This window comes from Natrix helvetica (genome assembly GCF_964273705.1).
Source record: "Natrix helvetica genome assembly, chromosome: 1".
NCBI classification, from domain to species: domain Eukaryota; kingdom Metazoa; phylum Chordata; class Lepidosauria; order Squamata; family Natricidae; genus Natrix; species Natrix helvetica.
The window spans coordinates 374,975,476-374,998,453 of NC_138548.1; the positions used below are offsets into that span (position 1 = coordinate 374,975,476).

Genomic DNA, 22,978 nt, shown 5'->3' on the forward strand with positions numbered 1-22,978 from the left:
CTCACTTGATGCAGAATTATTCTTCTAGTGACATCAGGATAAGTCCCTGATTACTATTGCAGTGGGTGTCCTACACATATTCTGGCTATCTGCTGATATTCTGCCTTAGTTATGTGTCCTTCTTTCCATTTTTTGTACTTGTCCTTTTGGTCTTTCAATTTGTCACAGAGATCTTTGTTCAGCCATGCTGGTTTCTTCTTGCATTTTTTGTTCTTCTTTTTCAGTGGTATTGTACTGGTCTGGGCTTTTAGGATAATACTTTTCAGAGTTTCCTAAGGTTCTTCAGTTGTGTTCCCTTTAGGATTTTCATCCAAGGAATCTTTCCCAAGTTCTCTCTGAGTTTGTTAAAATCAACTCTTTTAAAATCTAAGATTCTGGTATTGGGAGTCCCCCCTCTCGCAGGCATGGCCCTTTGCCCTCTCAGGGGCCCACCTTGATGATGGGTTTGTGAACCCAGAGAGGTGGAGGAAGCGCAAACTTAGGGGTTTTTTAATGAAATGCTTTTTATCCTTTTTAGGGGGTTCCAGGGTGGGTGGGTGGGTTAATCAGGCCAGGAGGGGGACCAGTGCCAGGCGAACAGGTGAGTCCAGGAGGGAAGTAAGCGGAGTAGGGGGGAGGGAGAATGACACTCCAATAGAGGGTTGCCCTATTACAACGGTCGTAGGGAGGGGTGGGTGCAAGGAGAGAAGAAGATCTCGTAGTCGGTTGGGAGACCGTGGCTGTTGGACACGCCCGGTCGCTTGGACCAACCCCCGCAGCCTAGGTGGCCAGGAACTACAGAGCCAGGGCCTGAGGCTGATACTTTGCAATGCAAGGTCCGTTATCAACAAGGCCCCCCTCATTAATGAGTTGATCTCGGAGGGGGAGCTGGACCTTGCAGGGATAACGGAGACCTGGTTGGGCCACGAGGGTGGTTTACCCCTCGTGGAAATGTGCCCACCAGGTTTCCGTGCATTCCATCAGCCCCGGGCCCTGGGTAAGGGTGGTGAAGTGGCGGTGGTTATACGGGAGGGTCTGGAGCCAAGAGAGTTCACTGTGCCTCAGATATCCGGATGTGAATCCCTTGGTGTGAAATGGGGCCCAGGGAGGCAGTGGGGCTTGCTGATTGTATACTTGGCTCCTCGCTATGCATCAGAAGCCCTGCCCGAGCTCCTCTAGCTGATCTCAGAAACGGCAGTTGAAACCCCCAAACTGGTTATGGGGGATTTCAACCTGCCGTTGACGGGGGAAGCGTCCGAGGTGGCTCGGGAGTTCATGGCTTTCATGACAGCCATGGACCTGACCCAATTAATTCAGGGCCCCACACACGAGGGCGGTCACACGCTGGACCTTGTTTTTGTATCTGGGCAGTGGACGAGTGATCTGGGAATAGGGGATTTGGTTATTACCCCCCTGTCATGGTCAGATCACTCATCTCTCCGGCTCGACTTCCCTGGCGCTACCCCCCACCGCGGGGAGGAGGAACCAGACTGTCCAAGTTGGTACCGCCCCAGGCGCCTGATGGAACCGGATAGATTCCAGACGGAGCTTGGGCCACTTCCTGTAGCCCTGACCCGCTCTTGGTTTGGGGACCTAGTGGCCGCCTGGAATAGGGCGGCTGCTGGGGCCTTGGACCTGGTTGCGCCTTTGCGGCCTCTCCTACGGCAGCGAACCACCCTGGCTCCTTGGTTTACCGAGGACCTAAGGGTGATGAAACGCCATAGGAGACGCCTAGAGAACAGGTGGAGGTCCTCGCGCTCCGAATCTGATCGAACACAGGTAAGAGCCTATTCACGGACCTACCTTGTGGCATTAAGAGCGGCCAAACGTAGACATTGTGCCGCTCTTATTGCGTCCGCCGATAACCGCCCTGCTGCCCTGTTTCGGGTGACCCGCTCCCTCTTATCACAGAGGCCGCGGGAAGCCCCTTTGCAGGGCAGAGCAGAGGAGTTCGGGGAATATCTGCAGGACAAAATCGCTCAGATCCGGAGTGGATGGGCCCCTTTCAGTGGACCGCAGGAGTCGTCAACAGCGAGTCTTGAGAGACCATTCTGGGAGGAGTTTGATTCTGTTGCCCCCGAGGATTTGGACAGGTTACGTGGGCGGCTGCGATCCACTACATGTTTACTGGACCCGTGCCCCTCCTGGCTGGTACTGGCATCCTGGGAAGTGACACGAGGCTGGCTCCTGGGCCTAGTGAACGCTTCATTGGGTGAGGGGTTCTTACCGGCCGCCTTGAAAGAGGCGGTGGTGAGGCCCTTACTCAAGAGGCCTTCCCTGGACCCGACGGAACTAGCTAATTATCGTCCTGTCTCCAACCTTCCCTTTCCAGCGAAGGTTGTAGAGAATGTGGTGGCACAGCAGTTCCCACAACACCTGGAAGAAACCGACTATCTAGACCCGCGCCAGTCCGGTTTCCGACCCGGTCACAGCACGGAGACGGCCTTGGTCGTGTTGGTTGATGATCTCTGGAGGGCCAGAGATAGGGGTTGTTCCTCTATCCTGGTCCTATTAGATCTATCAGCGGCTTTTGATACCATCGACCATGGTATCCTATTGCGCCGGCTGGAGGGGATGGGAGTTAGGGGCACCGTTTTGCGGTGGTTCGGCTCCTACCTCTCCGACCGGACGCAATGTGTGTTGGCAGGGGGGCAGAGGTCGACCCTTAGGTCGCTCACTTGTGGCGTGCCGCAGGGGTCGGTCCTCTCTCCCCTTCTGTTCAACACATATGTGAAGCCACTGGGTGAGATCATCCGTGGTTTTGGGGTTGGATACCATCTGTACGCTGATGACACTCAGCTGTACATTTCCACCCCAAACCACCCCAACGAGGCTGTCGAAATGATGTCCCGGTGTTTGGAAGCCGTCCGGGTCTGGATGGGGGACAACAGACTCAAGCTCAACCCCTCCAAGACAGAGTGGCTGTGGTTACCGGCACCTCGGTTCAACCAGTTGATTCCATCACTGGCCATAGGGGGCGAGCAACTGCCCCCTGTGGAATGGGCGCGCAATTTGGGCGTCCTCCTAGATGCCCGGCTGTCAATGGATGACCATGTGGCAGCCGTGGCAAGGGGGGCATTCCACCAGGTTCGCCTGGTGCGCCAATTGCGCCCCCTAGTGGACCGGGATGCCTTACGCACAATCACTCATGCGCTGGTGACGTCTCGTCTGGACTACTGCAATGCTCTCTACATGGGGCTCCCCTTGAGATGCACCCGAAGACTACAGCTGGTTCAGAATGCGGCCGCGCGGGCTATCATGGGGAGTACTAGGTACTCCCACATAACACCTCTCCTGCGCGAGCTGCACTGGCTGCCTGTGGTTTTTCGGGTGCGTTTCAAGGTGCTTATCACCATCTTCAAAGCGCTCCATGGCACAGGACCTAGTTACCTGCGGGATCGCATCCTACCACATACATCCCTGCGACCAGTTCGCTCTCACAGGGAGGGACTCCTCCGGGTGCCGTCCACCAAGCAATGCCAACGGGCGGCGCCTAGGAGTAGAGCCTTCTCTGTGATGGGCCCAACCCTCTGGAATGACCTCCCCCCGATATTATAACTACTGCTGACTTCCGCTCCTTCCGACAAAAACTTAAGACTCACCTGTTCCAATTAGCCGGCCTGGCCCATCTATAGTTCCATTTTACCTCCTGGCAGATATTTTTATCTGGGATAGTTTTTAAGGGTTAATGTATTTTAAATTTTTAAAATTTTAATCTAACTTAAACTAAATTTGTACAGTGAGCTATTGCTACCTCCTCCAGCCCTATATTTATTCTATATTTATACTATGTATATTTATTTTTCTATTGTTTTAATATGACTGTACACCGCCCCGAGTCTCTTCTGAGAGAGGGGCGGTCTAGAAATTGAATAAAGTTAAGATTATGTTCTATTACTTGTCTTTGCGTAATGTTGAATTCTAGTATGACATGGTCACTCTCACCCAAGATTCCTGCAGTTTCACCTCCTTCTATCACTTCTTCTCTGTTCGTGAGAATTAAATTCAATATGGCTATCCCTCTAGTTCCCTCCTCTACATTTTGGACGAAAAAGTTGTCAACTTTAGTTTGGTCAGCAGCAACCTATTGATTTCTCACTTGGTGCAGAATTAGTGTTCCAGTTGACGTTGGAAGACTAATTGAAATCCTCCTTTACTATTGTAGCGTGTGTCCTACATACTTTATATTTATTAATTGGTTAGCAAAAAATGCCTCTATTTTTTCTGCTTGATTGAGTGGCCCATAACATATACCTATGGCAATGTCATTCTTTTTTTTTTTTTATATTGACCCATATGCATTCTGGGAAGTTTTCACCTTTAATTTTGTGCATTTCTGTAGCAATATAGTGGGTCTTTTATATTGCCTCTAGAAGTTGGGAATGCTCTAACACTGGAGGTTTTTAAGAAGATATTTCTCTGAAATGATATAGGCCAGGTTCCCTGTCAAGCTGGGGACTGGACTAGAAGACCTCCAAGGTCCCTCTCAACTCCATTATTCTATTCTAAGTTTTAAAAAAGTGACCCAAAAGGAGAGCATGATCAAGCAAGCTTGATTCGAGAGTTAGCACTGTACTCTGGCAGCTGCATTTTCTAGAACGACAAGTGTTTCTAGAACAGAGATATAGATAGTTCTCGAGTTACAACAGTTCATTTATTAACCATGCAATCTTGGGGCTCTAGGATTTCTGTCGAATCTCTGTTACTGGATGGTTCGTTTTGGACCTAAACCATCCCGAAGAGACAGTGATAGAGAAGGGCATGTCCTGCTGATCTCAGGGACATCGCAAAATCCCTGATTGATCCAAGAGAAAGCTCTTTTTGCAGTTACAAGAGAAGCAGCCATTTTAAGCTGCATAAGGTTGGGACAGACCCCTGAACGGAAGCTGTGCAGGAGAGAGTGTGTCGGAATTGGTGAGATAAACTTTACTATTCACTATGAGAGAAGAGAATACCCAAAAGACTTAAAGTAAAATTAAAATTGAAGGCAGAAGAGAGCAAACGGCAGATTAAGCCTGTATTAAAATTGGAGTGTTATCTTTCTTTTTTTAACTCCGTTTTTTTTTTATGGAATTCTTACAAATGCCTCTTATTTTTTAAATTGGACTGGTTTCTTTTTTCCTTCTTCCTCTATTTTTCCTCACTTTTTGTGTCTGTGGAGCAAGAAACTCTTCCTTTTTGTAACATTCAGGTGGATTATACATTTTAAGCTTTTTTTAAAAAACCTCGTAACAAAAAGAAGGGTAAAAACAGAAAAAAATGAAGTAACACTGCCATCTAGAGACTGGAGACTTGGAAACATGAATTCCTTTGATCATTTGACTCAGTGACGTGCAGTCAGGGGAGGCAGGGGAGGCAGAGCCTCACTGTTCTCATCATGAAAATAAAAATAAAAAATACTCCGGGAAGCTGCGAAAGTGGCTGAGAGAGGCGCGCGGCTTGGTTTTGCCTCCCTGGACATCGCAGCAGCAGCCCCAAGTGTGCTGATCTCGCCATTTTTTGCATCGGGCAAGCCTGGCATCCTTGCAAGGGGAATGGGACCACGTGTGCAGGAGGCTCCTCAGCGCCAGCCTCAGATCAGCGCAGCCGCAGTCCCCTTCATGTTGGCTCAAGAAGGAGGGGAATGGGACCACGTGTGCAGGGGAAGGGGACCGCGGTTCATGCTGATCTGAGGCTGGCGCTGAGGAGCCTCCTGCACACGTGATCCCATTCCCCTTGCAAGGATCCTGGGCTCGCCCGATGCAAAAAATGCCTAGGTAACATCATCAGTGCTAGAAGGGAGTGGGGGGGGAAGGAGGAGAAAGGAGAAGTTTCTCTTCTCAGAAATGTCTTCTCAGTGGAGCTGTGGCAGCCTGCCTGTCCCTTTCTGACATTTCTGAGAAGAGAAACTTCTCCGGTCAGGCTGCGCCCGTGCGATCGGAGCAACCACATGGTTTGATGACGTCACCAGCCTCACCAGCCATAAACCTCACCGCACGTCACTGATTTGACTTATATGTTATATGTTAAAATCCTTGATTTTGTTTATTGAAAGGAACAGTGGGAAGAGCACAAGTTGTTTATATAGGTGTTCTTCTGGAGTATTATCAGTATCTGGACTGGAGTAAAGAGAAAGCGTGGACTTGAAAGACTATAGTGAATTTGTTTGACGTTTAGCAACAGCTTAAATTTCCCAAATTCATTTCCCTCGCATCCAGACATTGTGAAGGGGGCAAGGAGTATTTCCAAGGCAATACTGAAGGAGAACTGACAACAATTTTCAAGAGTCCCTCTCCCCCCACCCACCATTCCATTGGTGAAGCATCTAGTTTAGCCCAAATGTTGGGGGGGGGGTTGGCATAGGGTTTAGGAAATTTCTTGCACTGAAGGTTGGCACTGGTTAAGCAATCATGCTTTTAAAAGAAAAATGTTCAAGCTGTGCTTCTTCCAAGCTGGAATATATTTGTTTTTTGTTTTTTAAAGTTATTGATTGACACAAATCAATATTGTGATATTGTGTAATTAAGTGGTCCTGAATTTAACTGTCTGGCAATATAGGTTACAATTAGAAATCTTGCAAGAGAGAGAGACAGACAGAGAGACAGAGAGAGAGAGAGACTTACCTGGAAAGGGACACATTGAAATGTATCTTTCTCTTTTATCATCATTGTATTCAGGATCAAACTCCGGATATTGGATTCCAGCAAAAGAGTCAAATTGAATGTTTCCTTCAGATTGTTCATCTGGATGCAGAAGTTCTCAGGGGTCTCCAGGTAGATTATGCTGGGTACCAGCGCCACATATTGCCTTGAAAAGAGGGGGGCTCTGATTAGGAAATACGCAGAGCAAATGCAAGAGGGTTTTCTGAGTTTTGGGCCTGTGTTGGTGGAGATAGACATGTGTCAAAAGGTTGATTCATGGCAACTGGACCAATCTTTGTTAATCAGAAGCGTTTCGTTCTTCATCCAAGCTACTTCATCAGTCAGAGCAAAATTAGTCAGAAAAAGTTAAGGAGTCATTGGAATGTAACAACTTTGCTTTTATTTATTTATTTTGATTTGATTTGATTTGTCAAACATGTACAAGATAACAGGTATAAGTATAAACATGGACATGAACACAGGAAATGAGTACAAATAAATGAGGACGGAAGGCATGCTGGTGTGCTTATGGAGTTTGAGGTTGAAGCTGTGGGGGTTTGAGTATGTAACAATGGGGTGGGGTACAGCATTCCAGGGGTTGACCACTCTGTTGCTGAAGTCGTATTTTCTGCAATCAAGTTTGGAGTGGTTTACCTTGAGTTTGTATCTATTGTTTGTTCGTGTGTTATTGAGGTTGAAGCTGAAGTAGTCATTGACAGGTAGGACATTGTAGCAGACAATTCTGTGTACTATGCTTAGGTCAGACCATAGGTGGCGTAGTTCCAGGTTTTCCAAGCCCAACATTTTGAGCCTGGTGGCATAAGGGATTCTGTTGTGAGCAGAGGAGTGGAGGACTCTTCTTGTGAAATATCTCTGGCTCATTCAATTGTATTAAAGTCCAATATACAGTGGATTCCAAGCAGATGAGCTTTATTTGAGAATAAGTCTGGGAAACGTTTTGTATGCTCTAGTTAGCAGTACAATGTTACCGGAGAAGAAGCTTCACAAAATTAGGTTAACAACTCTTAATGCCTTTTTGGCAATGCCATTACAGTAAGCTCTGGGGCTTAGATTGTTTGAGATGAGTACTCCTAGGTCCACGGCAGAGTGAGGGTCATTTACGAGATCGTATCCACCCAGTTTGTTGTTCACATTTTTGTTGCCAATGTGTAAGACACATTGTAATGTATAAGACACATATAAGCCACACTAATTTTAGGGGTTTCTCCCCCAAATGGACTACAATCTGGGGAGAAACTCCTGGAGTTGGTGTGGCAAGAGTTGATACCTTCCAACAACTCTCTGATTCTCTGCCTAACTAATTTTGCTCTGGCTGGTCAAGTTGTTTGGATGAGCAATGAAACGTCTTGGATTAACAAAGATTGAGCCATGATTCAACCTTTTGACACCTTTGACCAGGAGGACTGAGTCTTCATTGACACATATCTCTAATGCAACCTTGGCAACTTTAAGGTGTGTGGATTTCAGCTCCCAGAATTCCCCCGCCAGCATGCTAGCTAGGGAATTACAGAATAACAGAGTTGGAAGGGACCTTGTAGGTCATCTAGTCCAAGCCCCTGCTCAAGCAGGAGACCGTGTACAATTTCTGACAGATGGCTGTCCAGACTCTTCTTGAAAGCTTCCAAGGATGAAGCTCCCAGAACTTCTGAAGGTAAGCTGTTCCTTTGGTTGATTGTTCTCACTGTCAGAAAATTTCTACTTTTTTCTAGGTTAAATCTCTTCTTGATCAGTTTCCATCCATTATTCCTTGTCTGACCTTTGGTGCTTTCCAAAATAGATTGACTGCCTCCTCTCTGTGGCAGCCCCTCAAATATTGGAAGACTATCATCCTTGGGCCTTCTCTTCACTAACTTGCCATGCCCAGTTCTTACAACCATTCTTCATATGTTTTAGCTTCCAGTCCCTAATACTTTTCTTCTCTGCACTCTTTCTAGAGTCTTAACATCATTTAGTATGGTGACCAAAACTGGATGCAGTATTCTAGGTGTGTGGCTTTACTAAGGCTTTATAGAGTGGTATTAGTATTTCACATGATAATAATAATAATAATAATAATTTGGATTTATTAGCCGCTCCCTTTCCAAGTAGGACTCGGGGCGGCGTACAATGGAGCATAAAACATAGAAGATATATAACAGCACATAAACGTACATAAATACAAAACACACATACACGCATACACGGAGGAGGTAACAAATTTCATCATTTAGACAGTTAAAAATCAGCATTAAAATACCCCAATTGTAAAAACCCAATATGCAATTAAGAATTAATATTTAAAGACAATTTAAAAAACAGTTAGGAGGAATAAGAGAAATTACGATTGAGCCAGGCCAGATAATTGAAAGAGGTGGGTCTTCAGCTGTACACGGAAGGAGCGGAGATCGGAAGTAATCCTGATGTCACGGGGGAGGTCATTCCACAGGGCTGGGCCCATCACAGAGAAGGCTCTGCTCCTGGGTGTCGCCCCCCGGCACTGTTTGGCGGACGGCACCCGGAGAAGTCCCTCTCTGTGTGAGCGAATTGGTCGTAGGGATGTGTGGGGCAGGATGCGATCCTGCATATAACTAGGCCCTGTGCCATGAAGCGCTTTAAAGATCATAATCAAAACCTTGAAACGCACTCGGTAGACCACAGGAAGCCAGTGCAGCTCGCGCAGGAGAGGTGTTACAGGGGAGTATCTAGTCCTCCCCATAATCACCCGCGCGGCCGCGTTCTGGACCAACTGTAGTCTCCGAGTGCATCTCAAGGGAAGCCCCATGTAGAGAGCATTGCAGTAATCCAGGCGAGACGTCACTAGCGCATGGGTGACTGTGCGTAGGGCATCCCGGTCCAATAAGGGGCGCAATTGGCGCATCAGGCGAACCTGATGGAACGCCCCCCTTGCCACGGCTGTTACATGATCATCCATGGACAGCCGGGCATCCAGGAGGACGCCCAAATTGCGCACCTGTTCCATGGGGGCTAGTTGGACGCCCCCGATGGCCAGAGATGGAAGCACCTGGTTGAACCGGGAGGCCGGAAGCCACAGCCACTCCGTCTTGGAAGGGTTGAGTTTTAGTCGGTTGCCATCCATCCAGACCCGTACGGCCTCCAGACACCGGGACATCATTTCGACGGCCTCATTGGGGTGGTTCGGGGTGGAAATGTATAGCTGAGTATCATCAGCATACATGATCTTGATTCAATCCCTAATTAATGCAAATTAGGATTGCATTGGCTTTTTTTTGCTGCCACCACATACTACTAGCTCAATATTTAATTGATTGTCCACTTGGACTCCAAGATCCCTTTCACAGTTACTACTATTGAGCAAGATTTCACCTAATCTGTATGTGTACTTTTAGTTTTTCTTGCCTAAGTGTAAGACTTTACTTTTCTCTACGATGAATTTCATTTTGTTGAATTGTGCCCAGTGTTCAAGTCTGTTGAGATCCATCTGGATTCTCAACCTATCAAATAGGGTGTTGGCTATTTCTGCCAGGGTTAGTATCATCTGCAATTGGATGAGTTCTATTCTTCTATTCCCTCGTCTAAGTCGTTTACGAAGATATTGAAGAGTACTGGCCCTAAGATAGAATCTAGTGGTACCCCACTGCTTACTTCCCTCCACGTAGACGTACTACCATTAAGGGCTATATATAGGTATGCTAGATACAAAGAGTGTCTGTGTAATGTGTACATGTGTGTTATGTATGTGTATGAGAAAATATATACTTTCTTTTGAGAGCAGGCAACAGAATTTCATCCGAAATGTGGGTCAGTTTTTGTGTGTTTCTGTACCTATGTTTCCCCAAAAATAAGACTGGGTCTTATATCAATTTTTGCTCCAAAAGACTCATTAGGGCTTATTTTCTGATTAGGGTGTATTTGGGGGGAAATATGGTACTAAATGTGTCTGTGTGGTTGATTATCCTAACTGGGGGTTATTTTTGCATAGGGCTTATATTACGAGCTTTCTGAAAAATCAAGTTAGGGCTTATTTTTGTTATCCGGTCTTATTTTCAGGGAAACAATATGTAAAGCTTCCCCTTGCACATATGTGATAGTTGTTCCCGACTTTAGGGGGCGGTGCTCATCTCTGTTTCAAAGCTGAAGAGCCAGCACTGTATGAAGACATCTCCGTGATCATGTGACCGGCATGACTAAATGCCGAAGGCGCACGGAACACTGTTACCTTCCCACCAAAGGTGGTCCCTATTTTTCTACTTGTATTTCTACATGCTTTCAAACTGCTAGGTTGGCAGCAGTTGTATATAAAGAAAACATTCTCTTCCCCAAAAGATACGCAAATTAAACATTAGCCAGCATTGTAATAAAGCTAAGGGCCAGATTTGGCATTTGCCAATTGGAGCTGAGTATTTTTAGCCTTGAAAAATGGCCTGGATAGATGACAGCACCTTTAAATTCCCGACAGGAATCTTTCCTGTCATTAGGAACTAATGGTTTTCGTTTTCAGGCAGGCATATTCCAACTGGATACTAGAAACATTCCTTAAAATTTGAAATCTTGCCCTGAGCCAAGGAATAGACTGGATGTTTCTCAAAGGTTTCTTTCTTCTCTGTACTCGTAAAATGGAAAGATGCACCTGTTTGTCTGCCAATGAGCAATTTGTCTGGTCTTTACAAAAGTCCAGACTATATTCTCATTAATTCATTTGTGCTCCTAGGAAACCCTTCGAAGGAAGGAAGGAAGGAAGGAAGGAAGGAAGGAAGGAAGGAAGGAAGGAAGGAAGGAAGGAAGGAAGGAAGGAAGGAAGGATAGGGTGCACAAATGACACTACTATCTTTAAAATAAGCACTAAATATATGTTGCAGAAATGATCTTTTCATTTTCAGGAAAGGACTGTGGTCTTGCCTAGTGTTATTTTATGTTATGTTTACTTATTTATTTTTCACATTTCTGAAGCACCCATCTCCCTCAAAGAGTATATCCTGTACATTACGCTCCAAAGTCGCATTGCATTCTATGGGGGCCCTTCTCAGTTCAATACATAATGTGGCTATGCCTCCACCTCCTAATGCCACCTCAGGGTCCAAATCCAAAATGGAAACTAATCTTACAGATGTCCCGAAGGTGCTTTTTCAAGAGGCAAAGCTGAAGAAGCTTCTTGGGTGAGAAGTGAAATGTCTTCAAAGAAAAATCAGAATGTTCAGTTGCCTCTTGAAAAATCACCTTTGGGACAACCATGACCTGGATGACTGAGAATCTCCATAAATCTTACAGATTTTCTTTTAAAGTCCTGCCTTCCCCCTCCCTCCCCCTCCCACCACCAACTATCTCTGGGGCATCGCTCCTCCTTAGATTTCCCTTTGAAAATATCCTGGATTGAGGGATGCTTACTTTAAAAATAAAGCACAGCGGAGTTTAAAACCTAAATCTTTCCCAGCCAAAGAAGACAGAAAGGGAAGTAAGCAGCAGAAATAAACTTACAGTTTGGGCTCAGGAGCAGCTACGGTAGTCCTGAGAAGGACAGACAGGAGAAGGAGAAGGAAGACGTTTTTTCCATGTTGCCAGCTTTCCCCCATCATATTGAAGAGAGAGGCTGGCTGCGAAGTTGAGCTGAAAAGTCCCAGCTGTTCCCTCTTCAGCTCTGACTGCCTCTCTGCAAACAGTCCGCGTGGAAGAAGAGGTAAAACCCAAGAACAGGGAACAGCTCTGATTTCCCAGCCCAGTAGTGGGTCCTTGCCAGTGTTAAAGGCCAAAAGAGCACATGGAGGTGGAGATTGAAATAATACAACTTTATTCCCCACAGAAGGAGGATCCAGGGAGGTTTCCTTCGAAGCTTGTGTAACCTAGTGCTTTACAGCTCAAAAACCTCAATGTCACAGTCACATGTGTCGCTCCATTTTTTCCTACGTACAGTTACAAGAGTAGGCATACAAGCTTTCCACCAGCTTTTGTAATACAGTACAACTATCACTTCAGCAATGAGCTTTATTAAAGTTTGTCTCAATATAAGACACAGAAATAAAGACCGTAGAAAAACAGGAGAGGTAAAAGTAAACAAGTGAGAAAAGAAAGGGGAGATAAAGGAAAGGGTGGGGGGGAGAAAGAAAGCAGACTTCCAACTTTTGGGGTGCAGTAAAATCAGATAATCCTCGATTTACAACAGTTTATTTAGTATAATAGAATAACAGAGTTGGAGAGATCTTGGAGATCTTCTAATCCAGTGGTTCCCAAAGTGGGCGGTACCACCCTTTGAGGGGTGATGAGATGACTGGTGGGGGGCAGTAAGAGGCAAGGGAGGTGGCAGGGGGGCGCTAAGAAGGGGAGGAAAAAAAGATCGTATTGGCTGCAGAGGGCGTCACCACCCTTCCCTCCAATCACCGCCTTCCTCCCAGGAGAGGGGCATGCGCCACTTCAATCGCCCACCCCCCAAGTTGGCAGGTGGAAAGTTTCCAACTGCTGCACTGTGTCGTTTGCCGAACACGGACTGCAGTTTGCAGAGCGGCCGCACAATCGCGATTGAAGCCCCCTCCAGCTAAACAAGAGTCTTGAGGTGCAGCAGGGCAGCAAAGTGGCTGGGTTAAGGACTTCAGGTGGCTTGGGCTTCCTGGAGCAACTATTTTAGAGGGAACATTGCCCACAGCTGCCTTTGCAGAAGTTTAAGAGGACTAAATTTGCCTCGTTGTGGGGGGAGGGGGGGGAGTGATTGGCCAAAACTCACTGAAAGAAAGTTCCCTGTCTTTCTGACCTGCGTGATTAATTCAGCCTCTGAGATAAACTGCATTGTGTGAAAGCAGCCGGCTTCCCTTCCTCTCCAGCATCTGTGCCTCAATTAACACATAAAAGCCCAGAAGGGGTGGGGGTGGGGACTGGTCGCAAACCAAGAATGAGCCAACTAAGCCGAGGGTGGGTTGCTCCGCAGAGAGCAACCCACGCTCGAGAGAAACAGTGGCAGTGAGCCTCCTACCTTCGCTTTCTACCTCTCCGCAACGAGGTAGAAAGCAATGGCAGGAGGCTCACTGCTGCCGTTTCTCTCAAGGCTACCCACCTGAGGTTCGCATTGGCAAATCCGGGGCAGCGCGATAGCGATCCTAAATTCCCATCTAGAGTGCGGCAGATCGAAAGCGGGAGCCAAGCCGGGTCATTCCTTCCAAGAGGCAAGTTTCCCATCGAATGACTCGCTGCCCTAGACTCGAGGAGACCCTCTGCAGTCCCTCTTGTCTGGCCAGGATGCCCGCGAGAGTGTTGGACTGAAGGAAGGAGGGATACTCTCTCCATCCCTCCCTCCCTCCCTCCCTCCCTCCCTCTCTCTCTCTCTCTCTCTCAAATTTGAGGAGAGAGAGAGTGAGTGTGTGTGTGTGTTGGTGGACTGAAGGAAGGAGGGATACTCTCTCTCTCTCTCTCTCTCTCTCTCTCTCTTTCATTAAAAGAGACTAAATAATCAACTAAATTCTTTTAAAGAGAAAAAAATGCTTGCACAATTGCATCCATGGAGACATGTATTACACAACACACAGAGAAACAAACTTAACAAAGTGCTAAGTCTGCCCACCAACTAACTAACTAACTCTCCCTCCCTCCCTACATCTCTCTCTCTCTTATTAAAAGAGAGAGAGAGAAGAGAGAGGGAGAGAGAGGGGGGGAGGGAGAGGGAGGGAGAGAGAGAGAGTTAGTTGGTGGGCAGACTTAGTACTTTGTTAAGTTTGTTTCTCTCTGTGTTGTGTAATACATGTTTCCATGGATGCAATTGTGCAAGCATTTTTTTTCCTCTTTAAAAGAATTTTGGATTTCTCCTCAACAAACCTTTAAGACTGAAAGAGTTAGAGTTGAAATATAAAGAGATTGTCAATCGCCATAGTGTTAGATTGGTAGGCAATTATGGACTGTCTTGATTATATCCTCCTTAGGAAGAATATGTTACTGTATGGTTGAGAAAAAGATCAAACTTCATTCCATGGAAAATCCAACAAAGTTCATAGGGGTTTTTTTTTCTATGATGGGTTTCTTGGGTCAACAGTGAATATCAGTTATCAAAAATGTAGGTAGAAAATTAAGCAGACAATAGGCAATTACAAAAAGGGAAGTCAGCTTTCTGAATTCTGTTTCTTTGCACTTAGTGACTTATAAATAGACTAATGTTCTGAAAACCTGACCTAAATTGCTATATATTTTAAATAGCTGTAAAGCTTTGCTGAAAAAGCTGTTCTCAAGGTATTGTGACAAATTCAATAAAAAGAAGGGAATTCTTGATGAACGTAAGGAGAAATGAGAGTATTGGATAGTAAATGGACAAATAAAATTACCAATCAAAGAGAATATTTGCACCTCAGGGTTGAAATGAGATGTTCTCTCTTACTCTTTCCTCTTCCTCTCTTCTCTCTCTGTCTCTCTCATCCTCTTTCTCTCTCCTTCTTTCTTTCCTTTGGCAGCTGCTGTCCACTGCTGGCTCATATTTAAATGGTTGTCCACTAGGACTCCAAGATCCCTTTCACAGTTACTACTACTGAGCAAGGTATCATCTATACTGTACCTGTGCATTTCGTTTTTGTTGCCTAAATGTAGAACCTTACTCTTTTCGCCATTGAATTTCATTTTATTAGATAGTGCCCGATGTTCAAGTTTGTCAAGATCCTTCTGTATCTTAAGCCTATCTTCTGGAGTGTTGGCTATTCTTGCCAGCTTGGTGTCATCTGCAAATTTGATGAGTTCCCCATTTATCCCCTCATCCAAATCATTCATGAAGATGTTGAAGAGTACTGGGCCTAAAACAGAGCCTTGGGGTACTCCACTGCATACCTCCCTCCATGTAGATGCAGTTCCATTGAGGACTACACGTTGAGTGCGGTTGGTCAGCCAGTTACGAATCCATCTGGTGGTGATGCTGTCTAATCCACATTTTTCTACTTTGTCTAGTAGTAGGTTATAGTTTAATTTATCAAATGCCTTGCTGAAGTCCAAGTAAACTATATTGACGACATTCCTCTGGTCCACTAATTTGGTCACTTTGTCGAAGAATGCAATAAGATTAGTATGGCATGATCTGTTTTTGACAAACCCATGTTGGCTTTTGGCTATTACTTTGTTTGCTTCTAGGTGTTTGCTAATTCGTTGCTTTATTATCTTTTCCAGAATCTTTCCTGGTATTGAGGTCAGGCTGATAGGTCTATAGTTTCCTGGATCTGTTTTTTTTCCTTTTTTTAAGATGGGAACCACATCAGCTCTTTTCCAGTCCTCTGGCAGTTCCCCGGTGCTCCAGGATCTCTGAAAGATATAGTTCAGTGGTTCTGAGGTCACATCTGCCAGTTCCTTCAGAACCCTGGGGTGTAATCCATCCAGCCCTGGTGATTTGAAGTCGTCTAAGGTAGACAGGTACCATTTTCTTCCCTATTTCAACTTGTGTTCCTAATCTGATTTTTGTGGTGCTGTTTTTGACAGGTTGGACTGTTTTATCCCTTTGTGTAAAGACAGAGGCAAAACATGAGTTAAATAGTTCTGCTTTCTCCCTGTTGCTTGTCACCTTCTTGCCACTTTCTCCCAGCAATGGATCAATTGTTTCCTTAACCTTTTTCTTGTTTTTAACATGTTGGAAGAAGCTTTTTTTGTTATTTTTTACTTTTCTGGCAAGCTTTTCTTCATTGTGAGCCTTAGCTTTCCTTACTTCATCTTTACAGGCTCGGGCTATTTGCTGATATTCTGCCTTAGTTATGTCCCACTCTTTCCACTTTTTATATTTATTCTTTGTGTTTGTGTGTATGTGTACGGGCGCACGTGTGTGTGTGTGTATCATGTGTATATGGGTGTTATGTATGTATATGAGAAAATATACTTTCTTTTGAGAGCAGGCAACAGATGTGCCTGCTAAATATGGGTCAGTGTGTTCGCAAACATGATTTGTGAAACACGAAACATATATGTATATACACATACTTCCCACATTTTATACACACACACACACACACACACACACACACACATACATATATACAAATATATATAGTGAGAAGTATGTGTATTTGTGTATATGTACTGTATATATGTGTGAGTAAAGTCTGGCTTCGAGGCCAGTCGGATGGATGAGTGGGTGGCCCTCGGGGGAGGCATTTTCTCTCAGGCCTCCTACCCAGAAGGCTCTGCGGAACCTGAAGCTGCGCCCAAAAGGTGGCTGAACACCTCCCCCCCAACCGAGGCGGTTGTTCGCCTGAGCACAATAAGGCCAGAACAGATCTTCCTTCCCCACCGTCAGACTTACCTTTCCAGCCCATGGGGCTCGCACTGTTCTCACAGAGGTGGTCCAACCCAAGGCGAAGGGCAAGAAGGTAGCATGCAGGCAAAGGCCTCAGGGAAGGCCAGAGCCAGGGACTGGCGTATCCCCCGGGGTGGAGGGTGAGCAAGCGGAAGGCTGGCAACAGCCAAGCCCAAAAGGCAACCGTGTCCACCCCGAGGAGACCCTTCAGCCAAGCATCTTATCTTCTCATGCAGCCGTGGTGAGCAGGGCGGACGAGGTGTGGAGATCAGGTGGGCCACATAGTCTGGGCGAACGATCAAAAGAACCAGAGGGTAGCTGTGTGTGGGCATGACTTTAGCCACTGGCCAAGGTGGGTGAGGCGAGATAGGGCAAGGCGGGTTGGGCAGGGCCAGCCAGTGGTGGGATTTGCCAGTTCGCCGAACTGCACCAAATCTTAACAACTGGTTCACCTGAACCGGTCCAAACCAGCTGAATACCACCTCTGCTTCTTTCTTTTTTCATACTTGTCTTTTTTGTTTCTCAATTTGTCTGAAAGCTCTTTGTGTAGCCATGCAGGTCTTGCATCACTTGTTTATCTTTCTCTGTGATTTTTTTTAAAAAGACCTTTATCTTGGTTTTCAGGTTCCCAAGCATCCTAAATTGTTTTTCCTTTTAGGATTTCCATCCATGTATTCCAAGCTTCTGCAGGTACTTAAATGAAATCCAGAAGGCTTGAAGAAGCTTACAAAGAGAGTGGCACCTTCTCAAATATATTTATTCTGAGATTGCCAGTATAATTGTTTCTCTCTTTTCTGACACTGCGATTCTTTTACAGGTAATCCTTGACTTACAACATTTCATTTAGTGACCATTCAAAGTTACAATGCCACTGAAAAGAGTGATATGATCATTTTTCACACTTACGATGGTTGTAGCATCCCCACGGTCACAGGATCAGGTGCTCTGGCTCATATTCACGACAGTTGCATTGCCCTGGGATCATATGATCACCATTTGCGACCTTCCCAGCCGGCTTCCGATAAGCACAGTCAATGGTGGAAAACTAGATTCATTTAACAATTGCACGATTCGCTTAACAACTTGCAAAAAAGATTGCAAAATGGGGCACAACCCACTTAACAACTAACTAGCTTAGCAATGGAAATGTTGGGCTGCACTGTGGTCATAATTCAATGATACTGTAAGTCAGTGATGGAGAACCTTATTCACCTCGGGTGCCAAAAGTACGCGCTCGCTCGCTATCACGTGTGCTCGCTTGCCCAGCCCCATAATTTAATTCCCTCCCATGCCGTGCCCCCTGTGCATGCGTGTGTGACCCCCCCCACACTCACTGCCCTGCGCATATGCACATGACTTTCTTGGAGCCTGGGGAGGGTGCAAACGGCCTCCCCCGCACTCCTAGAGGCTCTCTGGGGGCCAGAAACAGCCCATTTTCCAACTTGTGGTGGACCCGGTAGGTCCGTTTTTTGCACTCCCCAGGCTCTAGAAGCCTTCTAGGAGCCTGGGGAGGGAGAAAAATGGCCCAACACACAAACCAAAAGTTTGGGAATGGATTTTCAGTTTGTGCATTGGGTAGTTTTTCGCCCTCCAGAGGCTTCAGAGTGGTGACAACAGCCGAATGCGCAAACCGGAAGTCCTGTGAGAAAAATATCCCAGATATATTTTCTTCATATCAAAGAAATGGTCAAGGAAACTATGATCAACAAAAGCATCTAGTTTATCTCACTTGCGCAAGCGGATTCCCACACAAATGAGAATAACTACAAGGTACATAGGCGCACCTTAAATACACAAAATGGCTTATCAAATGTGTCATAACTTGAATACAAAAATACAGTTGCGTGCAAAACAAAACAATGTGAAAAGTGCATGGAGACGGGCGTGTTTCGCTTGCCTTGCGCGCTCTTGGTGGGCCCCCCTCGATCGGGGGGGCACAGGGAGCCTTGTAGGGGCGCCCTGCCGAGGGGGCTGCTAGCTGGGGGTCCCCTGTATCGGCGGCGGCCGCAGGGGGCCTTCTGGCATTGCCCTAGGTGCAGGAGGTGGAAAGGGGGTGCGTGAGGAGCTTTCATGCTTCTGCACACTTTCGCTTCGAGGCTGCTGGACGAATTTGACGATCCGAAGGCTACAGCTGCAATGTGGTGAGATGGAAACTCTCCCCGACTCCCTTTTTGATTGTTTAATGAAGGATTGACAGCTTTTTAAAGATCTTCAATCTATTTCTGGGAAGTGTGATTGGAGGGAGGGGGATTCCCCCCCCCTTGGAAAAGCGGCTTTTGGACTGCTCTCTGCCCTCGGAGGAGGAGGGGGAGAGCTCTAGAATGAAATCACACTCGTAGCAAGCAAGCAGATGAATACCCTGCTGCAATTGTGAAAGAGAAGTGATGATCTGATTCTTTTGAAAACTTTGAAAACTTTTGGTTTGTTGCCTTCTGATCCCGTGCTTGCAAGGCAAGATGGCACACTTCCATTGTCTTTATGCACTTTGAAATTTGACTCCACCCATAGAAATTGCTGGCACTTTGCCTTTGTCTCCGTGACACCCAGAAATATCTCTTGATATACTGCATCCTGGACTTGGAATAACGGACTTTATTGTCTGGATTTGAACTATAGAAAAGGTCCCTATTATTGTCTGGACTACCTGCCTCGTGATCTCTCTTGGTTATCCCCTTTCATAGTTGCCATTTCATCTTATGGACACAGACACCTCTGAGTTTCTTTTTATTAAAATGGCACCGAATAGACCACCACCTGGGAAACCAGGCTTTGCTGGTTCTGCTCCAACATCCTCAACGTCCAGCCCCAGTGGACAACAGACATTAATATCTTTACTACAACCCAAAGCCCCTGAGGAGGACCTAACTCACCAGTTGCTTCAAAAGCTCTTAAAGGGGCAGGAGGACTTGAAAAATCAACTGAAAGAAATGAATGAACAGCTCAGAGAGAACCAAAACTGAACAGCCCAAAATTCACAGAGACTGGAACTTTTGGAGGAGGGGATGGCTGAGATGAGGGGGGAGGTGAGGGGGGTCCAGAGAGGAAATCAAGAACTTGAGAACCACCAGATAAAAATGGAATTTGAATGGATGTCTTTTTTCCTTCCTACATTTCAAAATGTAATTGAGGCTGATGATGAAGATTTGAGGGAGATTATGACAAACTTACTGGCTGAATATATTAAAAACGACAGACAACATCTGGGATGGGATATTGACCTGGTCTATAGAGTTAATTCAGCTTATGCTAGAATACACAATGTTCCAAGAGAGGTTCACATTAAATTTCTTAGAAAGACTACACGAGATGAGATTCTGAGTGCAAAATACAAGGATAGAGAGATAGTCATCCTGAAACAAATCCCAAAGAAAGTTAGAGATAAAAGAAAAAAATATTCGCTTTTAGTGAAGAAACTATTTGAAAAAGGGGGTTGGTTCCGGTGGCTGATGCCAGAAGGCATGCTGGTATTCTGGGAGGGCAGTAGAGTTAGAATTAACACAACTACGGAGGCGGAGGCCTTCATGGAAAAAAAATAAAGCTATCCTAGATAAAGCTGATGATACTACACAAGACACACAAGACACGGGAGGTGCCGGAGCTTTGCAGGTGTGGGGGGGAAGAGGCAACATTGAGAAAACTTAGATCACAAAAGTGAGTTAGAAAAATAATGCAATTGCTAATACAGGGAATTTTTTCTGTTTGATATAAAATAGATTGAAATTACTGGAAGATATAAGGTAAAAATATGCTGTCAATATTGCTAAGTAGTAATTATCTAATGTATTAAAAAGTGAAAGTTATGAGAACTGGGGGGAGTGCCATTTCCTGCATAATGTAGCTTGTGGAAAACCATGGCTCAGTCTTCCCGGTTTGGCCAGAGGCCTTCTCCGGGGGCCGATTTCATGAGATGGAGAGTGAAGGCACCACACAGGATTCCTTGGGATGAAGTCGTGCCCAGAGTTGCCTCTGGAGATCTCTTTTATTGGTAAACAAGGAAGGGCGGAGTAAAGGGTTCATACTACAATTACACATAGGTTTGACACTACCATATTTGGTCATACTTCTTGTAATAGGTTTAACACTACCATATTTGGTCATGCTTCCTGTAATAGGTTTAACACTACCATATTTGGTCATGCTTCCTGTAATAGGTTTAACACTACCATATTTGGTCATGCTTCCTGTAATAGGTTTAACACTACCATATTTGGTCATGCTTCCTGTAATAGGTTTAACACTACCATATTTGGTCATGCTTCCTGTAATAGGTTTAACACTACCATATTTGGTCATGCTTCCTGTAATAGTTTTAACACTACCATATTTGGTCATGCTTCCTGTAATAGGTTTAACACTACCATATTTGGTCATGCTTCCTGTAATAGGTTTAACACTACCATATTTGGTCATGCTTCCTGTAATAGGTTTAACACTACCATATTTGGTCATGCTTCCTGTAATAGGTTTAACACTACCATATTTGGTCATGCTTCCTGTAATAGTTTTAACACTACCATATTTGGTCATGCTTCCTGTAATAGGTTTAACACTACCATATTTGGTCATGCTTCCTGTAATAGGTTTAACACTACCATATTTGGTCATGCTTCCTGTAATAGGTTTAACACTACCATATTTGGTCATGCTTCCTGTAATAGGTTTAACACTACCATATTTGGTCATGCTTCCTGTAATAGGTTTAACACTACCATATTTGGTCATGCTTCCTGTAATAGGTTTAACACTACCATATTTGGTCATGCTTCCTGTAATAGGTTTAACACTACCATATTTGGTCATGCTTCCTGTAATAGGTTTAACACTACCATATTTGGTCATGCTTCCTGTAATAGGTTTAACACTACCATATTTGGTCATGCTTCCTGTAATAGGTTTAACACTACCATATTTGGTCATGCTTCCTGTAATAGGTTTAACACTACCATATTTGGTCATGCTTCCTGTAATAGGTTTAACACTACCATATTTGGTCATGCTTCCTGTAATAGTTTTAACACTACCATATTTGGTCATGCTTCCTGTAATAGGTTTAACACTACCATATTTGGTCATGCTTCCTGTAATAGGTTTAACACTACCATATTTGGTCATGCTTCCTGTAATAGGTTTAACACTACCATATTTGGTCATGCTTCCTGTAATAGTTTTAACACTACCATATTTGGTCATGCTTCCTGTAATAGGTTTAACACTACCATATTTGGTCATGCTTCCTGTAATAGGTTTAACACTACCATATTTGGTCATGCTTCCTGTAATAGGTTTAACACTACCATATTTGGTCATGCTTCCTGTACTAGGTTTAACACTACCATATTTGGTCATGCTTCCTGTAATAGGTTTAACACTACCATATTTGGTCATGCTTCCTGTAATAGGTTTAACACTACCATATTTGGTCATGCTCCCTGTAATAGGTTTAACACTACCATATTTGGTCATGCTTCCTGTAATAGGTTTAACACTACCATATTTGGTCATGCTTCCTGTAATAGGTTTAACACTACCATATTTGGTCATGCTTCCTGTAATAGGTTTAACACTACCATATTTGGTCATGCTTCCTGTAATAGGTTTAACACTACCATATTTGGTCATGCTTCCTGTACAAGCATTCTATTGGTTCCTGGTGTCATGTTTACATTGACTGCTCATCCTGGCATTGTGGTGATGAGATCATTTTTGTCTCCTTTGTTTTTCCTCCTAACGTGGTTCAGCCTCCTTCCAGAGGCCTACACGTAGTGGAAAATTACCAGAGATAGTTCTTCTGAGCACATGTTTTTTGTTTAGCCCTTAATGGTGGATCAGATACTACCGCAACAGTAGCTGTCAAAATTTGTAACATTTACCCATTACCCTTCTTCCTAAAAATTTTGTAAAACCAATAAAAATGTTTGTTAAAAAAAAAAAAGAAGCCCCAAAGGACCTCGCTTTCCCACAACTAAACAAGAAGATCATTACCGGCTTCCTACAAACCATGTCCTGTTACTCCCATCAGGCTATTTCTGGTCAGGTCACTGCAACTTTCTGATTTTGGCTCCATGCTGTCATTTTCCAGAGTAGCTTGCTGGCTAGTCAGATATTCAAAATGGAGTCTGTCAGGTTCCTCAAATAACCTCAACCAATTTACTCAAATAACTAGGAT

At 45.0% G+C, this 22,978-nt stretch overlaps 1 protein-coding gene and 1 long non-coding RNA gene across 2 annotated transcripts in view; one reads left to right on the forward strand and one right to left on the reverse strand.

Annotated features, from left to right (window-relative positions):
- LOC309383751 (pregnancy zone protein-like) overlaps positions 1 to 12,314 on the reverse strand; it is an 87,820-nt gene extending 75,506 nt beyond the window's left edge. The window contains exons 1-2 of the mRNA XM_081936591.1: positions 12,054 to 12,314; positions 6,582 to 6,765 (exon numbers count right to left, since the gene is read on the reverse strand). Coding sequence (XP_081792717.1) covers positions 6,582 to 6,765; positions 12,054 to 12,151 — 282 coding nt within the window. The 5' untranslated portion in view covers positions 12,152 to 12,314. The remainder of the gene's footprint in view (positions 1 to 6,581; positions 6,766 to 12,053) is intronic.
- A 3,463-nt stretch (positions 12,315 to 15,777) lies between these two features.
- LOC309383824 overlaps positions 15,778 to 22,978 on the forward strand; it is a 96,874-nt gene continuing 89,673 nt past the window's right edge. The window contains exon 1 of the long non-coding RNA XR_014173926.1: positions 15,778 to 15,938. This is a non-coding gene — a long non-coding RNA (uncharacterized lncRNA). The remainder of the gene's footprint in view (positions 15,939 to 22,978) is intronic.